This window comes from Chamaea fasciata, unplaced genomic scaffold, assembly GCF_029207755.1.
Source record: "Chamaea fasciata isolate MVZ Bird 193981 ecotype frontalis unplaced genomic scaffold, bChaFas1.0.hap1 SCAF_3, whole genome shotgun sequence".
Classification (NCBI taxonomy): Eukaryota; Metazoa; Chordata; class Aves; order Passeriformes; family Sylviidae; genus Chamaea; species Chamaea fasciata.
The window spans coordinates 106989351-107007149 of record NW_027094088.1 but is presented as its reverse complement, the minus strand read 5'-3'; the positions used below and the strand labels follow the sequence as shown (position 1 = coordinate 107007149).

The 17799-nt window shown below is 43.0% G+C and overlaps 1 protein-coding gene across 2 annotated transcripts in view; it reads right to left on the bottom strand.

Annotated features, from left to right (window-relative positions):
* KLHL29 (kelch like family member 29) overlaps positions 1–17799 on the bottom strand; it is a 390541-nt gene that overhangs the window by 10208 nt on the left and 362534 nt on the right. For both annotated transcript variants that reach the window (XM_066180004.1, XM_066180005.1), the window contains 2 exons: positions 10883–11076; positions 2606–2750 (listed from right to left, as the gene is read on the bottom strand). In XM_066180004.1, the coding sequence (XP_066036101.1) occupies positions 2606–2750; positions 10883–11076 (339 nt within the window). The remainder of the gene's footprint in view (positions 1–2605; positions 2751–10882; positions 11077–17799) is intronic.

Sequence of the window (17799 nt, the reverse complement as noted above, 5' to 3'; positions counted from 1 at the left end):
TAACAAGCCTCATTTTCCAGAGAAGTGCACTGATTGATCTTCATTATTTTATTAGCATCTAGTTATTTGTTGATGAAATCCCAAATTAACCACTCTGGTATTTTGCAGAGGACCAACATGAGGCTAAGTGAGACCACTTACCTTGATGCTGGTACTTTGCAAAATTAATTGCTGCACTGAAATTCTCCTTTTCACCTTTTCAAAATACGGAAACACTTTGGCAGTGCCCTGATCCATCCTCAACTTGAAAAGTTATTAAAAATCAACATTAGTGGTTCAATCATCTTCTCAACAAAGTCTCTAAAGACACCTGTGTCTAAGACAGCTGGGTTGCTGGATCTGAGAATATAATTTCAGAGTTCCCATCTTTCCTTGCTGCCAACAGTGACTGCTTTTGGTCCCTCACAGCAGAACACAGAACCAAACCTCCTTGTTCCCTTCCAAATACAGACGAGAAACACCCACCCAATTGGTCTGTATTTTACTTTGCTACCTCATCAGCAGTGGTTTCAACTGATTCAAATTAAAAATTTGATCCCCTAAGTTTTTAAGTGCCTTTCTTTTTACTCCCATTAGCCCCCAACACTGGCTCCCTCAGCCTCCTGTAACAGCAGCAGGTTTTTAACCTATTTGTTACTGCCGACCCCCCATCTTCCCTATTTCCATACACACTGATTTATTTAGGTTTTTGTCACAGGCTTTACATGTCTCTAGGCTGAAATATTTTTCCTCAACTGCTTCCCAGCGTGTTCAAGAATCTTTGAAATGGTGCCTTTTTTTGCTTCCAATTATATGGTTTTTTTTGGTGACCATTCCAGTATAAATGTAGGTTTCCTGTTCACTGTTGTTTTAGGCATTAGAAAAAAAGTCATCTAAAAGTTTGAAGTTACTTTTTTATGGATGGGTGGCAAATTCTACTTAAACAAAGCCAGTTATTATGGTGCCTAAGCACTAGGGAATACTCAGGTCATCAGTTCACTTTGCTTGGTCATTCTGTTCTGCAGGCTGAAGAGCAAAGCATCCCTTCATGTTAGAAACCCTGGCAAGTTTTCAGGTGAGGTGCTCAGCCAACAGCTGAAATCAGCCATACAATTTCTCTTGTATATTTAACAGATTCTTGTTACTTTTTACAAACCCAAGATATTCGAAAAGCAGCTCAACCCTCTCTATGATGGATGGGAAGATGGAGGAACTTATCAAATATCCAAGTCCCTCATGTTTCATTTTACAGCTTAGAGCTCTAATCCTGAGTGGTATTGTAACCATTATTTCTGGTTTTCAGGAGAAAAATATCATTATATGCTGCATGAGCACTGCACTCCTCGTCCTGGTTTGCCTCCTGCTAGAGTGGAGGGACTAGGAGGATGTGTCCTTAGAGCAGGGGAACAGGGCAGCAGCCACTAGGATGGAGCTGGCTCAGGACAGAGCTGGTGCTCTGACCCCTCTGCTTACAGCAGTATCTGCTCAAAAAAAAAAAAAAAAAAAAAAAAAAGGCAGCCAAGAGAGGGCACCTCTTAAATTAATAAAAGGAAAAGAAAAAAAAGGTGAAAATGAGAAGAAAAAAAAACAAACAGCAGAAAGAAAAAAAACCTGAACATGACTTCTTAAAAGGCATTTTCTCATGTGCATTGAAGTGAAAGGCTAAATCCAAGTTAAAACATGGAGGTATTTTCCAACAGTAGGATGGGGGCCAGGGACACCCCTGGAGCAAGGTGCAGTTGGCTGAATATTTGGAAGATGTGGGTCTGCTGTGGGCCCTGCTGCTGCCCCATTTGTGCTCTTGCTCCCACCCCAGCCAGTGTTTTATTGGGAGAATGCCTGGTACATCCCCTCCACCCTGCTTGGCCCGCTGCCTCAGAGTGCTGCTGCATCAGACATGGATAACAAACCCTCACCTGGTGCCTGTGGCAGTGTCTAGAGACCAGCTGTGGCTTTTCCAGGGAAACCAGCAGCTCAGCCCTTCCCCAGCATGGGAATCTGCTCTGTGAAGGGCTGGCTGTGCACAGCCCAAAACAAGCCCGTCTTTCAGTAGCAGCCATGTAAAACTATTTAAAAGGCCTTTAAGTGCTGCCAGTACCTGTAATGACTGCCAAGTTTTATTTTTGTCAGACGATTTGTGAAATTTGTTCAACTTGTGGCCACGATCAGGGAAGCGAGCCCGAAAAGCAATCACAAGCACCTAATAAATAATAGTAATTAATATCGGTGTGTGGCACTTACTCAGAATTCTTTTTCTTTCAAGGATCTTTTAGCTGGTTAGCAAAAACGTTCCACATTATGGTGGTCTCTCCTACAGAGGGTATTCATCATCCTCCAGTTGCACATGGCAAACTGAGAACAGCATTCCTGTAACCACTGGAGGAGCTCAACACACATCCCTCCCCATGATCCATCGTGCCTGAACGTGAGGAGACACGTGAACCATAACAGACTGCTGAATGTACAGTTTGGGAAATGCTGTGTGCCTGAACACGTACAGAAAAGAGATGAGGAAATCCCCAAATGGTTCACACCTCCCTTCCCCTCTCCCCTTCACTTGTAGTAGCTTATTTATCAACAGAAAATGTTAAGGCACCGGTAATTCCATTTTAATGTTTGTTCTCACCTGCAGAACTGCCTGGAGTGGTTCATGTTGGGACCTGCTTTAATATTGCCTTTCTCTGGGTCATAGATGGTGGTTGCTCGTGCATAAGCTCCTCCAAGAATAAAGATGAACCCATTGAGAGTGACTGCAGGAGCATATTTGTTATCTGTCAATGGAAAGCAACACTGAGATCAGTTTTAGGCTCAGGTTTGGAGACTGTTTTTTTATTTATACATTCCCCTTATTTATAGATAAGTCACGTTTCTCTAAACCTCCAAGGCTAGGGAAAGAAAAATGAGGAAACCTTTCCTGGTTTTGTTCTCCTCTCTCCAAGTCCTCAAAGGCATTTTTAAAGTTCATCACTTCTTCATTCCCCAGTATGTGCCTCCCTCTAAACTGGTAAAGAACAATTATCTTCTCCTGAAGCCTAATGAAGTCACCATGAAAGTTCCACAGTTACATATGAAATTAAGATGTCAAATTGTTCCAGAATTTCAAAATGCTGCAAATTTTAGCTCAGATGCTTCCCATGCCTGTGCAGCCGCTAAGTATAGCAGAAACCCACAGCACAGAGACCCCCTTAATAATATCCAATAGTTGATACTCTTTTATATTGTGCTTTTGCTTGTGGGAAGGACACCCACGCATTTCCAGAAGATTTTCTGAGACCTGATTTCTTTTTCACCTTTATCTGTCTCATAAATTCACCTGCATTTTTCTTTTCAGATGTGTGTGTATCTCCAAGCAGTCCTGTAATTTAGCAACAAACTGTGTGAGGTTGGGGGTTTGAAATTAAGCAAATCTCTCATCCTGAGTCAAGTTCAATCAGATTTTCTGAGGACGCTTTAAAATTCTTGTTAGCTGTGGCATTATTAGAAATATTAGTAAAACTAATCATAAATTATTGAATAAAATAATTCTAATCTAATTAGTTGGCTTGTCCCTTATGCTGCTAGCACGCCATATGCACATTATTAAATATGAGCCAGTTGGGCTGAAATTTCTCATGATGATGTCTGTCTTGATGAGATACAGTTTTTTAATCAACATTTCTGTGAAACCAATCAGCAGTGTCTGGGAACAAAAGATAGGAAAATACGTTGCTTTGAGTTAAAATAAGCCTCACAACCAGTTCTCTAAGAAGCAGGTGGCTTAGCCCTTTGGGGTGTGAAATGCATGTTTCCTGTGGGACCATCCTGGGGTCAGGGGACACATAAAAATTCTCCATTTGTAGCTACGAGTTAAAGCCTTTTCAAAATCTGCATTTTCGTATGCTCAAGAAAGGTTGATCCCCATGCACCTCCAACGGGGAGTCAGACTGGACACAGTCCTGCTGGTTTCAGCCCCTGCAACCTCCTCCCAAGGGGACCTGCAGGGAGAAGCTGGAGAGGAGGTGAGATACCACCTTTACTGTGCTCTTACATCTCTGATATCAGCCTCTACATAACACCAAAGGGATTTATATGTTCCTCCCAAATCTACAACATTATTGTAAATTGATCTATGCTCTTTCAGGAACACAGAAAAGGATGGGCTTAAACCAGATCCGGCAGCTTTGTTCTGGAATTTGCTTACCTCTTGCATAGTGTGTTGTAACCCTGAGGTTCCTGTAAAACTTATTCTATTAAATATTTAACAGAGATTTAATTTGACAGGAGTTAAGCAAAAGCTGATGAACATCTCCAGAAGAGAGATGATCTCCTTAATTGAGGTTTCAACTGGTAAAACTAGAATGAAAAGAATGCTGTCTGCTTCTGTCCCAGCATGGCCATGGGGTGGTCTGGCTCAGTCCATCCCACCCCACACTGGCACATGCCCAGGGGGACGTACAGGGGTGAAGCACCCAGCAGGGAAACAGACAGAACCCATGTGATGGGTTAAAGTTGAGCTCCTGCTACGCTGAGTATCTACAGGCATATGTCAAAAAACCACGGCTGTATTAGGAAAATGTCACTGATCCTTGGGAACAGATGGGAAGAAACTAATTCATCCAGAAAATAGAACAAGGAGTGTTCAGTTTCCTCGCGGTGCCACTAAGCCACTGTAATTCATCAGAAAGGCTTATCTGTCCTAACAAGCCGGCTCGCATCCCTTTCCAAATCAGACTTGCATATGTGACATTTTTTCCACTTAAGACACTCACCAGAAATTTTCCATATTTAATTATCACATCTTCTTGTTGTTTTTTTTTTTTTTTTTTTTTTTTTTTCCCTCTGACTAGCACTGTTTTGCAGGAGAATGAAACTCTTGCATTAAAGAAAACCCCTCAGCTCCCAAACCTCACAGGGAAATTATGTGGGGCTCCCTCACGGCAGAAACAGTGACTTCTCAGGGGACTGAATCACTGACTTCACATTTCTTTTTGTTAAAGAATGAGAGGGAAACCCCTTGGTATTTTTATAGTGACTTTTTTTTTTTCCTTTTTGAATAGGCAGACAGTCTGATATTCTTTTCCTTCCTTTTTAAAGAGGCAATCGTGTTTGATTCTCATCAATTTTTCAATACATCTCCTATCTGTTGTCTTCTTACTGCTTTTGTCTTTAGCTATAATTTTGTAAATTGGTATCAAGAAAGTCTGAGACACAGAAGCAGAAAAATCTTTCCTGTGAACAACTCCCTTCCTGAAAGAAACAGCAAAATCTCTTGTTCCTGATGAAGATACAGAAAAAAGACATGAGGAACACTCCTCCAGAAACAGGTAGAGAGGAAGCAGTGGGGGTTTTGTTTTGTTACCATGGGGACAGAAATTGTTCATGGATGCCGGAATTTTGGAAACCTCAGGTCATCATTCCTGATACTTAGGTGTGGATGTCCATCTTCAACCTTTAACCTTACTTCATCCCAGGTGCAACCCACACTCTTCCTGTGGTGGTGTCTTTTTCAGAGCTTGGTGTGCTCATGCAAACTCTCAGGAGACTCCTATTTCTGTCACAGTTTGAAGTCCTTAACATGGTCCCAGTGCAAGGTAGCTGGTGGGGAGCCTAGTTTTGCAAAAACATGTTCTGGTTGGGCTTTTTGGTCAATGTGCAGCAAGCTGGAGAGGAGGTTGGACAAAGCTACTGGGTGTGACCATGAGCTTCTATGTGTCAGAGGTTTCTGTGGGATACAGTGGGGCCATTGGGTATTTCAAAAGGCTCCTGGAGATAAGGAAGAGAGGGGAGAGGAAGCATGGAAACAGAGAAGCAGCCTTCTTTCCTCTCCAAAGTCTAAGTGTTGAGGCTGTTGGATATAGTAATACATTTCAGGCTGAAAAATCTTAAATGGGATTTGTCCAGGTCAGCAAACACACTTGAGATTAGAAGGCAGAATAAATGTAAAAGAAATAATAGGTAAAAGCTAATCTTCTCTGCAAATGGATAACATGGTAACATCCCTCTCCTTTTGTGTTGCTACAGGAAGATAAGCCAGTAGTTCTGTTCTGTGACAGGCTATTGGAGGAAGGAGTGTGCACTCCATGACAATCCTTGAGCCAGAGGTGTCCTTCACGTGGGGTTGATGATTTAAACTGCTGCAGTGCTCCTCACTGAGGGAGCACAGGCTGCTCTTGGGATGTGTCCATGGCTCACACATCTCTTCCTACATTACATGGCCAAGTAGCACAGTCCTGTTTTCCCTTGCATGATGCTCAGAGAATTTCCACTGCCTTCCAGTAATGCACTTGGTCAGAGATTGAAGGGGCACTGCGATGAATGGCAGCAGCACATCAAACGGAAAAAAGTTATTATAACCAAGCTAGTTAAACATTTTTATTGGAAAGAAGAAATGTGGGAGTGCCACCAGTTCAGGCAGAACTCAAACCAAATTGTCTCCTGGCAGGTGGGTGCCTGGTGGAGAGGTTGATGCATTTGATGGAGCAGATTAGAAAAAGGAGTCTGGTTAATACAAACTAAGCCTGCTTTTAATAATAAGTGCCTCTTCCCCTCCCTGAACACTCTGCAGACAAACTCAAGAATGGCATGAGCATAAGATAACCAGGAGACTGTGATCTGATCCTGAGCACAGCTTGTGAGGCCCAGGTGAAGCTGCTGCATGAACAGTGACAGCTTGGATGTCACCCTGCAGGCTCAGAGCTCTCCTGGGAGCTGATCTCTTCCAGATACACAGCTGGCTGCCAGCCCTATGGCTTCCCCACCGACCCTTGAGAAAACTCTCCTGGGAGACCCCAAAGTCAATTGTCCTCGCTTGCAAACACCACATTTTGTGTATGTGTGGTGGGCATGGCACATGCCAAAGCATGGCAGGAGGCTCCACCTGCCACCACAGGGCAGCTTTAGCATCAAATTTTGGGCACGATGTTGATGAACTGAGGAGTTCTGGAAAAAAAACAACCATGAGATGAAGGAGAGGTAGGAGTGAAGAGGACATTGGATAAACAGCAACACAAAAATACTGATTTCACAGGGCAGAGGGCAGACAATAAGTAGGGAAACACTGAGGAGTCGAAAAAGTCATTCTGAAGGGACCGCATGGCATGTACAGAGGAGAAATGGGTGTGATAAAAATTCAAGCTTAGTAGGGTGAAAAATACTAAGAACTGGCCATGGGAAGAAAAACACACTGAAGAATGAGATGAAACACTCATTACTGTGGGACTTTCAGGTGAAAACCAGCCATATTCCCCTACAAATACCAAACTATTTGCCTTGGGAGAGTTTGAAGACATATATCTGTTTCTTCTGGTAAAGTCAAAAAATTAATTATTATTATTATTCATTTTACCCAAAATAAGCCACAGGACAGTGCAGTAAAAATGTACAGATGCTTCTATTGCTGTTTTTCAGATAGGTCTTGCATTCTTAGGTCTGTGATTGTCCCACTTTGGTATGACATATCACTGCAGGAGTAAATGGTATGGTGAGAAACTAGATACTTGGATTAGAAACCAGAAATACTCACAGAACTTAGATCTCTGTTCTCTGGTTCTCACCAGATTTTAAAATTTAATAGTCATAGTAATTAAATACTGGTTTTCTTACAATCCAAAAACATTAATAAAAACTTTTAATTCCACTCTGACTGTTCAGAGTATCAAAAAAAAGGATATTTTAGTGCCCTGCCATGAAGGCACAACATGAACTAAAAGGCAGTGACCAAGTAATTAGGCTTACTTAGAATCCCTGACTTCAGCATGTCTGTGGCCATCTCGTTAAATAAGACAAAGCTCAGGAAGCTGGGCATGGAATACATTTTTAGCACCGCTATATAGGACAGCTTGGCTAGCAATGGAAAGGCAGGTGCTGCAAGTACATAGCCTCAGCTCATTTACTCACACAGGACTTTTGTTTTTACATCTAAAAGCATGAGAGGGGGATGTGCAATGTGGTTTACTATAAACATGCAGTGTGAAAGCCCTGTGAAGCTCCATTCTCCCAGTGACATCCAGCTGTGGGCTGCACTGCTGCAGGAACATCTGCCCACTCCAAGGTGGGAAGGACTGACACAGGGCAGAGGATGGGGCATTGAGGAAGGCCTTCTCCTCCTCAGATGTGGATGCGTGTGACTAACACTTGCCCAGAGGCTTCCACAGCATCTGCATGAAGTGAGCCTGGTGTCATACCTACTGCTCACAGGCATCCACATCCCAACACCTCCTGACAGCTGAAGCATAAAGAATAAATGGGAACTGAGAGTGAATTCACTGCATATTCCTAGAAGAATTCCAGGCAGAAGTGCAAGGGCTGAGCTGCGTGGACTTGCTATCAGTCCCCAGTCTGTATCTCGTCTGCACAGGCAGGATGTCAGTGTCCAGCCTGCCTCACCTCCACTCAGACTGGACAAAACACGAGCCATGACTGATGCCAGTATTGCCTTGGGTTAGGCAACCAATACTGGGATACTTTGAAAGAGATGGACCTTTTGGGTTTAAACGTGTGCCACACTGCATTCAACTCACTATCATTAAATACTCAGTGAATTGAGACAGGTGCTACTGGTTTAAAAATCTCCACAGACCTTGGCTGCTTTGAATACCTGCAGCTACTGTTGCATATCTGAGCATGCTTGAGGGATTTTTAAATAAACTGTTGTCCTATTTGAGGTCAAATAGGTTTCACTGATCTCTGGGGTGACTTTGTAACAACTCACCATCAGACATCTCAGTTGCCTTAGCTCAGAGGTACACCTTAGGAATTCACAAATCAACACAAAAATGCTCTGAGACTGTCAGAGGCACCCTAGCAGTGATCATGTCAGGATTGATCCCAGCTCCATTTTGCAAAAGGCTCCTTCGACTTCCTCTTTCCTTCAGACTGTAATGTGCCTGGCCCTGCATCCAGTTCTTGGGGGGATACTTTAAAAATATCGGAGACACTATGGTTTCTGTAGAGCTGGGGAAATAAAAATATATTTCCAACATTCCCACTGCCTTGTAGTGAAAATCAGGCATCACGTCAGTTCACATTCCTAGACATTCTCCATGGGGGTTCCACTTCTCAGACTCTGTGTTATTTCAAGTTATTTGCAAGTAAATTGACGTTACAACCAACAAAGAACTCCTTGTTTCATCATTTATTTTTTGCCTTCAGCTTAACTAATGAACTTTGCTTACACCAAGAAAACATAAATACCATCTTTTAACTTCATGAGTATCTTTAATGTATTTTTGTACTATTAAGAAATAGTAGTACAACTCTGTTAGAACGATGGGTGATGAACCCAACTCTGGATGGTTAGGATGATTTTTTTTAAGCACGCATGGTATTGACCCTTGCTAGACTCTAAGGAGCCCAGGGGATGAATCCTTAGCTCCTGGGGCACTTGTACTATTACGGTAAGGAAGAGGAATACAACTTTGCATAATGCACTCAATTTTCCAGTATTTTCCTGTGAGTCCAGGAAAACCTCATGCTGTCAGTCAGTGGATTACAGGAGCAGCAGTAGCTGTAGGCACATGATGGAGAAGGCCGGGCAGCAGGGTTGTTTGTGTTGCTGTTTTACATGAGCGTGCCTTTGGCCGGCTGACGCCTGCTGGGCGTGCGTGTCGTGCTGTGTCAGGCTGCACGTGGGAGCAAGGCAGGGCAGGCTGTGGCCATGGAGTGCCAGCTCCTTGGGTCCTGATCTACCAGGAACCCCAGCAAAAGGGTGGGAATCATGGTAACAAGCTGCAACAGAAAAAGCAGCTTATTCCAAGTTCGATTATGCTTAGGCCTTACCTGAATAGTTTACAGCTGTCCTTCTGTAATTACTTACTTGCTACTCTTATTGCTCTAAGGCTCAGTAATGAGAAGATGATTTTTTAAAAATGAAGTCACAGTTTCAACACAAATGGTGAAGCACTGGAACAGGTTGCCCAGACAGGCAGTAGGTGCCCCATCCCTGGAAACTTCAAGGTCAAGTTGGACAGGGCTCTGAGCAAACTGAGTTAGTGAAAGATGTCCTTGCTTATTGCTTGGGTTAAGTGACCTTTAAAGGTCCCAAACCACTGTATGATTCTCTGAACTACGAGGTGAAGCCAAACCACTCTGAAAGCAGCTTCTCTGCAATGACTGTGTGTGAGTTGTTTGGCCACTTGGGTGCAGCCAGACTGAAGGCTGTCAGAGCCCAGTGCACAGCAGATGACCTAGGTCAGCTGTTGCCTGCAGGAGCATCCTCGCCAGGCTGAGTGCTAAACCTCATTTCCAAAAGCAGCCTAAACACCCAGGGTGCAAAACGCCACAGAAAGCGAGTTGCAAACTTCTGAGTGCTGTTCTAATTCTGGAAGGAAGTTACCACCCCTGACATTGGCTGGTACGTTGGAAAATCTGGTTTCTTGTCTTGCTTTTTATGTTTTGTGAGCTCAAGGGCTTCATAAACTAATAAACTCAGTTTTAATAAACTACATCTTGAAGCTGTCAGCCTCTGAAGAACATATGCCTGTGGACACCACTGATAAATCCCAGTTCAGAACGCCTGTCACTTCCCACAGGACAGGCAGCATTTTAACAAACACATGAGTGATAATCCACTACTTGAGCAGTGCTGTGAGCCCACATGGGACAACACATGATGCCAGCATGAAGTTTCACTGTATTTGGAGATTTTTTAAATCTAAAATGGCTAATTGTTCATACCTAATAACAGATTTCTTTTCTCCTCTTTTGCCTAGAACTCATTACTTCTAGCTGGCAACTAGTCTGTATCAATGAATGACAATTGCCTTCAGCAGAAATTGAGATAACTGCTTCTCTGGTATAATATCCATGCATTCCTGCCAATATGTTTTAGGGAAATCCCCTCCCATCCCACAACTCTCTTTCTTTCTGCAAAGGTATTAAGATACCTGCAGCACAGAGATCTGCTCTGACACCACGCACGGCTTACCAATCATGGGGGACTCTATGAAGCTCCAGGAGTTGGTCTGAGGGATGTAGGACTGCAGGACCCCCGCAGCCCGGCCGGCCTCGTTCACTCCTCCAAAGACGTAGATCTTGCCCCCGCAGACGGTGGCCGCGGCCGAGTGCACGGCCTTGGGCAGGGGGGCGATGGTCTCCCACTGGTTGGTGATGGTATCGTACCTGGGGACGGCAGCAGGAGCAGTGAGCTGAGGTGAGCAGCACACACAGGCACAGAAAGGCAGCTTGGCAAGCAGAAGAAAAGCAGAGGTGGAAATGTGGGTTTTTTTTAACATCTTGCAAATTCAGCCACTCGGTAAACGGTATAATGAATGCTTTTCTCTAAGGTTTTAAAACACTGATAGAAGCCCAGAGAAAGCTGGTTCTGTTTTCTGTATATGCCTCTCAAATCTCATTATAGTTCAAGGTGCAGAAGCTTGGGACATCTTTGTTGAGATGTCTTCCACTGATTAATTTCTTTTAATGAGTATACAATGAGATTATTCTTGCTAATCAGTGCGCAGATATCCAATAGTGACTGTGGGCAGGCAACTGTTAATATACTTCAGTTGTTCAGCTTGTGGAACACAACTCACCTGCAACATAATGCAACATGATGGCTCCTTTTACTCTAGTTAACTGACCAGCAACTCCCATTTTGTGCCAGAATAAGTTGCTTCCATTTAATTTTCATTGTGCAAACCAAGCTACCGTGCTTCATTTCAGGATGCTGCAACTCTTAATGCTGGAATAAGATTTCACCATTGCATTTGTATTTGACATGAATTAAACCGAAAGGAGTATGCATGAAAGTGCTAAATTAGTTTTAAGGTCATCAGTATCTGATTTAATGAAGTCATTGACCATAAGGGATGTACAGTTAACAATCCATGGATGAAAGGATGAAAATTCATTTGAGACAACAACACAAGTACAGGCATCCCTTTTTTTTTTTTAAGATAATGTGGCAGGGATCCAAATAGCTGCTCTAAAATGAATCTTGGAGACAGTGGAGAATAGTGTGATTTTTAGGTTTCTATATTTCCATGAAATGACAGATGCAGTCAAACAGGAGTGTCCTGCGTAGTAATTTTTCAGAGTTGTTGACTGCCAGAACAGAAGCCCTCATCACCCATTCAGGGCTTTTGCTCTTAATGGCAGTGATACGTAATATGCAAAAATGAAACAAATTGATGAACATGAACCCATCTGCAAAGTATGATGTGGCAACAAGGGAATTCTCCCTCTGTAACATGTCCCTCAAATTTTCACTGCTCAAACTTGGGGAAAATAAAAGGGAAGAATGATAAAAATGGCATAAACAGCAGAAAATAATGTGCTTAATAAAAATGCACTAATGAGCTTCCAAGTAATATAACTGAAAGTAATTAACACACTCATAAAACTGAAGCAAAAGGGAGGCAAACTTAAAAAAAAAAAAAAAATTAGGAAGGTCCCTTATAATGAGCATGGAGAACTGCCTTGTATGATGCTCTAAATTAGTTACAGAGAAATTAAATTCGTCTATAACAAGTGATCAAAGGGAATAAATATAGCAAGATTAAACAACACGGTGCTGGGAGCATTCATGGTGACACACCTTTACTGGGCTGATTCTTGTACCAAACCTGAGCCTGCAGATGCATTTTGACTGCAGAAGCAGCTCCTCCAGGTAAGTCACCACATGCTGCATCTCCTGCATTCACCCACAGCACTTAGAGGGGGCACCACTCACATCCACCAAAGCAGATATGCAAAAAATCTCACATAATATAAAGTTTCACACATTGCTTTTGGGACATACTTTGCTAACTCAGCTATTGCAGTAATTGGTAATTTAATTCTTGATGTCTTGTTAAAAAATTGGCTATAATTGGTTATAGAATGGGAAAAACAACAGAGTTGAGAACAGACCTAGTGTTCCTTCTCTTGTTCCTCTTTTAAGACCAATCCCACCTGTCAACTGATACATTTTGTCTCACACCATCTACTCTGATTTAGCACCAGGAACATTTGTGGGCAGTCAAAGTGGTCTGAGATGGGGGTGGTGAGCAGCCAACTCCCTTCCCTGTTGCTGGCAGGAGTACCTGGCACACTTCAGCTCCCAAGACAAGGACATTCTTGGCAACAACTTTCTGATTGTCCTAATACATTTTTGGGAAAAAGGGGTCATATCCTTCACCTATGCTGGGGGCTGGGTGTGGCTGAGGACTGTATCCATAGGAATACTGGAGAAAAGTTCAAATTACAAAAACAGTCATCCTTTTTCCAGATGAATTTCCTTGCTGAGCCCTCAGGTCCCAGAGACACCATTTTTAACCCACTTTCACTGCTCTGAGATGCTCTGTGATGACAGATCTGATCTTTCTTTCTCCTATTGTCCTTCATCTGCCACTGAGAAACCAAAAATGGCAAGTTTCACTTCACCAGCTAAAAGCCAAAGGCTGAAAAATCCACTGGACACAGGTGCACGTGGTGAAGCTTAAATCCCCACTCTTTTCTTGAAGGTAATTTGGTTTAAAAAATTAGTGACCCATAAAGCAGGTGGAAGCAAGTCCCTGTCTAACTAACATGGGCATCTAATGTGGAGTTAACATGGGCTGCTCAGTGAAGCAACTCTCTTAAGTGTTTCCACCCTACCCCTGAGGCTGAAGAGAAGAAACTGATTCCTTCAAGGCTTCCTGATAGCTGTCCACCAAGTCCCTCCACCCCTCGGGAATTTATTCCTCCTGTTCACTCCCTCCTTTCAAAATGGGTAGATTTGATTTTTAGTCTGTTTTGCTTCAGTTTCCACCCACCAGAAAGTTTGTTTCTTTTTCCCTGTTGGATTATAAAGCTGTCTGCTATCAAATCTCTCTCTTTCACATATGGACGTGCAGAAAATAATAGTCAACTCTTCACCTTTTATGGGATAAACTAAGTAGTCTAAGCTCTTTAAGTCTCTGCAAGGCAGGTTTCCATCATTTTGGTCTATCTCAAGTCAGCTCTTAATGTGTTCACACAAGGATTTGCACCAGATTAACTAAATTGGTTTAAAAATGAATGAAGGTGAACCTTTGTAACCTTCCAGGACAGAAAATACTGACACCTGCTTTACCTCCCTGCCCTAGGGCTTTTCCATCTGTTGTGTCATCTCTGGCACTGCCATCACACCATGGCCACTGGTGCTCGTGGGGCTCCTGGCTGCCTGTCACACCAGCCCTGCTCAAGGGCCAGCAGGGAGGAAACTGATTTAAAGAATAATCACTTTGATCTCTTTCCATTAGTCAAGCTTTGCATTCGAATCCCCTGTTTGAAGCTGTAGATGGAGACATAATGTGAGCTGGCTTCAAGCCAAGCAAAGGTTTTTCTTCCCTCTCCTCCACCGCTCCCTCCTGGTGTGTCCATGCTTGTCCTTGGCTGTGGGCCTACTGAGCCCATCCAATTTGCTGAACTTGAATCCTCAAGGACATCTCCTTTCACATGACTGACTCCTGCTCTGCAGTCTTTGCACGCTACGGACTCATGTGTGGTTTTACACACTTGCCCTCACGCTCCTTTCTCTGCCCAGCAACCTGCGGGTCCCCAGCCCTGCAGGACATGTGTCCCCACCTGTCATTCACGTGTCACTTGCACTGAGCACAGGGATCTCATCTGACCCTTGTGCACTCACTACCTGCTGATTTATATATTATTTACACATACCTTATCTGTTTTTAGATCTCTTATACATGTGCATATGCACATTATCTGTATATATAATGTATATATGTATGTATATGCGTAATTTATATACGCATGATACAACAAATGGTCTGAACCCAGCAAAAGATACAGCTCAGGCTTGAAGACAGCACATGCAGAAATAAAACCTTGGTGGTTTCCACAACTCTCCGCTCTTAGGATTTCATCTGTGGGACTGATCTTCCCCTTCCTCCACTCATTTCATTCAACTCCTCCTTCCTTGCTCTTTCCCCATCACTTCAGTATTAACAGCAGAAAACCCTTCATTTCAAGCTGTGCCACTCGCTTCACTGCCTTCTTGACTTTTGATTTCTTCAGTACCTGAAAACAGTATTTTTTTTTCTCCTCAGTCTCTTAATTCCTCTCCTTCTAGGTTAAACAGCCATATGTGGATCTTCATTTATTCACATTATAAGATCCTTACATCATGGTCAACCGCTTACACACTGACCATTTCTGTCAGTCTGCAAGAAATCCTTCAGTTATTAAAGCATTATTTAATTGTATTTGCCAGAGAGCTTCTATTTAAACTAAAGCTGTACAGTGTCATATTGAACTGCTCTTCAGGTGATTTACATGTTTAAAATCACAGTAATGGATTACTATTTTTTTGCCTTTTTTCTTTTCTTCTGACAGGCTAAAGAAACTATCCTAAGACAAGGCAATATATTTAATTTTCTTTCATCTAGGTAAGATAAGATCTTTTAAAATCCTTGCGTCCAACCATTAACCCAGCACTGCCAAGCCACATGTACATAACTTCTGAATACCTCCAGGGATGGTGACTCCAACGCTCCCCTGCGCAGCCTGTTCCAGTGCCTGGCAATCCTTTTGGTGACGAAATACCCACTTTCCTTGGGAGAGAACCCCAAATTCCTTCATGATCATATCTCAGCAAAACAGTTAGGTTCTGAAGCAATTTCTAAAATGTATAAAGCTTATTCCTTACAATGACTTTTTTAGATTGTCTTCCAAGTATGCACTGCCAACAAAAGTAATCTCCCAATTTTAGACAACCTTATCGCAAAAGTGCTGTCAGGTCAAGGGGATTCATCTTCTTCTGTCCTTCAAACATATAATAACCACAAAGCACCCACATTTCCACACTTCTAGTCACATACATTGTCTTGTCAGCATACGCAGTCTTCTCTGCTCTCAAATTGCATATATTACAGGGCCCATCCATTATCTAAAGACCTAGTTCGTGGATCCACTTCATTTCACCAGCTCCCAACTCAACTCATATCTCAGAAGAAGACAGAAAGTGTAATACCTTCTCGCCTAACACCTAATGACTTGCTTCCTGTCACACAGAACCTTGCCAGAGGGGCTTGATGGAGAACTGCAGCCATGCTATTATTTCCCTAAACACTCATTGCAAAAACATAACTTTCCCTGAACATATACCCATGCACAGCCACAAAAATGGACTTATAACTCAGCCCCTCTGGCACATGCATATTGTTTTAAGATGAGTAACAAATGACTCCTATTCATCTGTTTGTGATTGATAGTTCCATATTATCCATCGAGACAGAATTTTTGCTGCCTCCTCACAGACAAATGGCAGATAAAGGGCAAAGCATCCCAGCCCTGTTGAATTTGATGGGAAAACACCCACTGTTTTAAGTGGCACCAGAATTTCTGGGTAAGGACCCTTCAGCATCAATGACACTACCGAAAGCATGCAGAGAGGGACACAGGAGCTGATGCCATAAATCATTTTGAGTCCAGTGGTCCCTACTTGCTTTAATGCTTTGTAATGTATTACGTGCAGGCAGCTGGCATCATGTATGGCTAAGGTGGTCTGACATTTGCTTTTAAAAAGCAAGATGCTGTAAAAACATCTTTGTAAGATTTTAACCATTTAGGATCAAATATTACAAGAATTCCATGAAAAACAGGTGGAGAACAAGAAAGAAACTGGGAGAAAATGCTGCATTCTCTGTCTTCAAAGACCCACTGCAGTGAGACACCCTTTAGACATCATCCTCTGGTTGTGCTCACTGGTGAGGTCAGGCTAAGTCTTCACTTTGGAGTGGAGACATGCCCTTCACCATGCCAGCAGACACACGTCAGAACCTGGCCAAAGCTGGGCATGGTCACGCTTGGGCTGACTGAGCAGGCAGAAAGCAAAATGTGGTTGGGAAAGATAAGCTGCCTGTGCACCAAGGGAGGTGGTAGGTGGTCCAGCAGGGGAGGATGTTCAGAGCCTTGCCCTTCACACTGGTGGCACAGCCCAGGACTGCACTCTGTGTTAGGCCTGGATAAGCCCCTGCACCTCCATCTGGGGGGATAACAGGGCTGTAATCTCAGAGCCCTCCTAGGAGGTGAAAAACTACTACAAACCCAGGAGGATTTGTGTGTCTGCAATCCCACGTTGAGGGGAGGAGTAATAAATTTGGAGGTAAATGTAATTTTTGGCATCACTTGACATGGAGCATATGACCATGCCACATATAATTTTAATTTAGTGCTTTTCTACGACCTGCAGGAATGACAGAGAGGTTTATCCCTTACTGAGAGATTGTATCACACTATCCCATTCAAACCAACAGGGTATTGGAAAGAGGAATGTGCAACCCACACAGAAATATGGTAGGAGAAAGTTGGTTTCTTGTAGCTCTAGAGGAAGGGAGGGAAGAAAAGCAGAGTCAAGAAGTGGGCATTCACTGCTTGTAACACAGCAGCCAAATCAGCAATTAAAGTAATTTTTGTTCGTATTTTAGTGGGTTTTTTTCCAAAGCTTCAATCCAAATTCAGAAATCCTCACTGCTTGCAATTTAAATTCCTGAACCCTGCCTTGTCCACATGGGAAGTGCTTTTGTGTGAAAAGGCCTGACTTTGTTCAGCACTGCCAGGAGAGTCAGCCTTCCCTCACCTCCATTTCTGACAGCAGACCCTGAAACATCCTTTCCAAAACACAGCTTCAGCCATGATGTGCTTCACTTCTGTCACCCCCTACTGTCATTTTAATATGAAGAATAAAAAAGGAAACATCCCAAACTTCTCTCATTTCCAGGCATAGCCCAAAGGAGGCCATGTTGCACTTTTTCCATGGCTCTGTCCCACAAGCCACTCTGCAGACAACAGCAGATTAATTATAATCACGGGTTTAGCAAATCCCCATGACAAGACATCCTTATTGTGGCTGAGACAGCGTGCACTGAAATGATAGGGAGG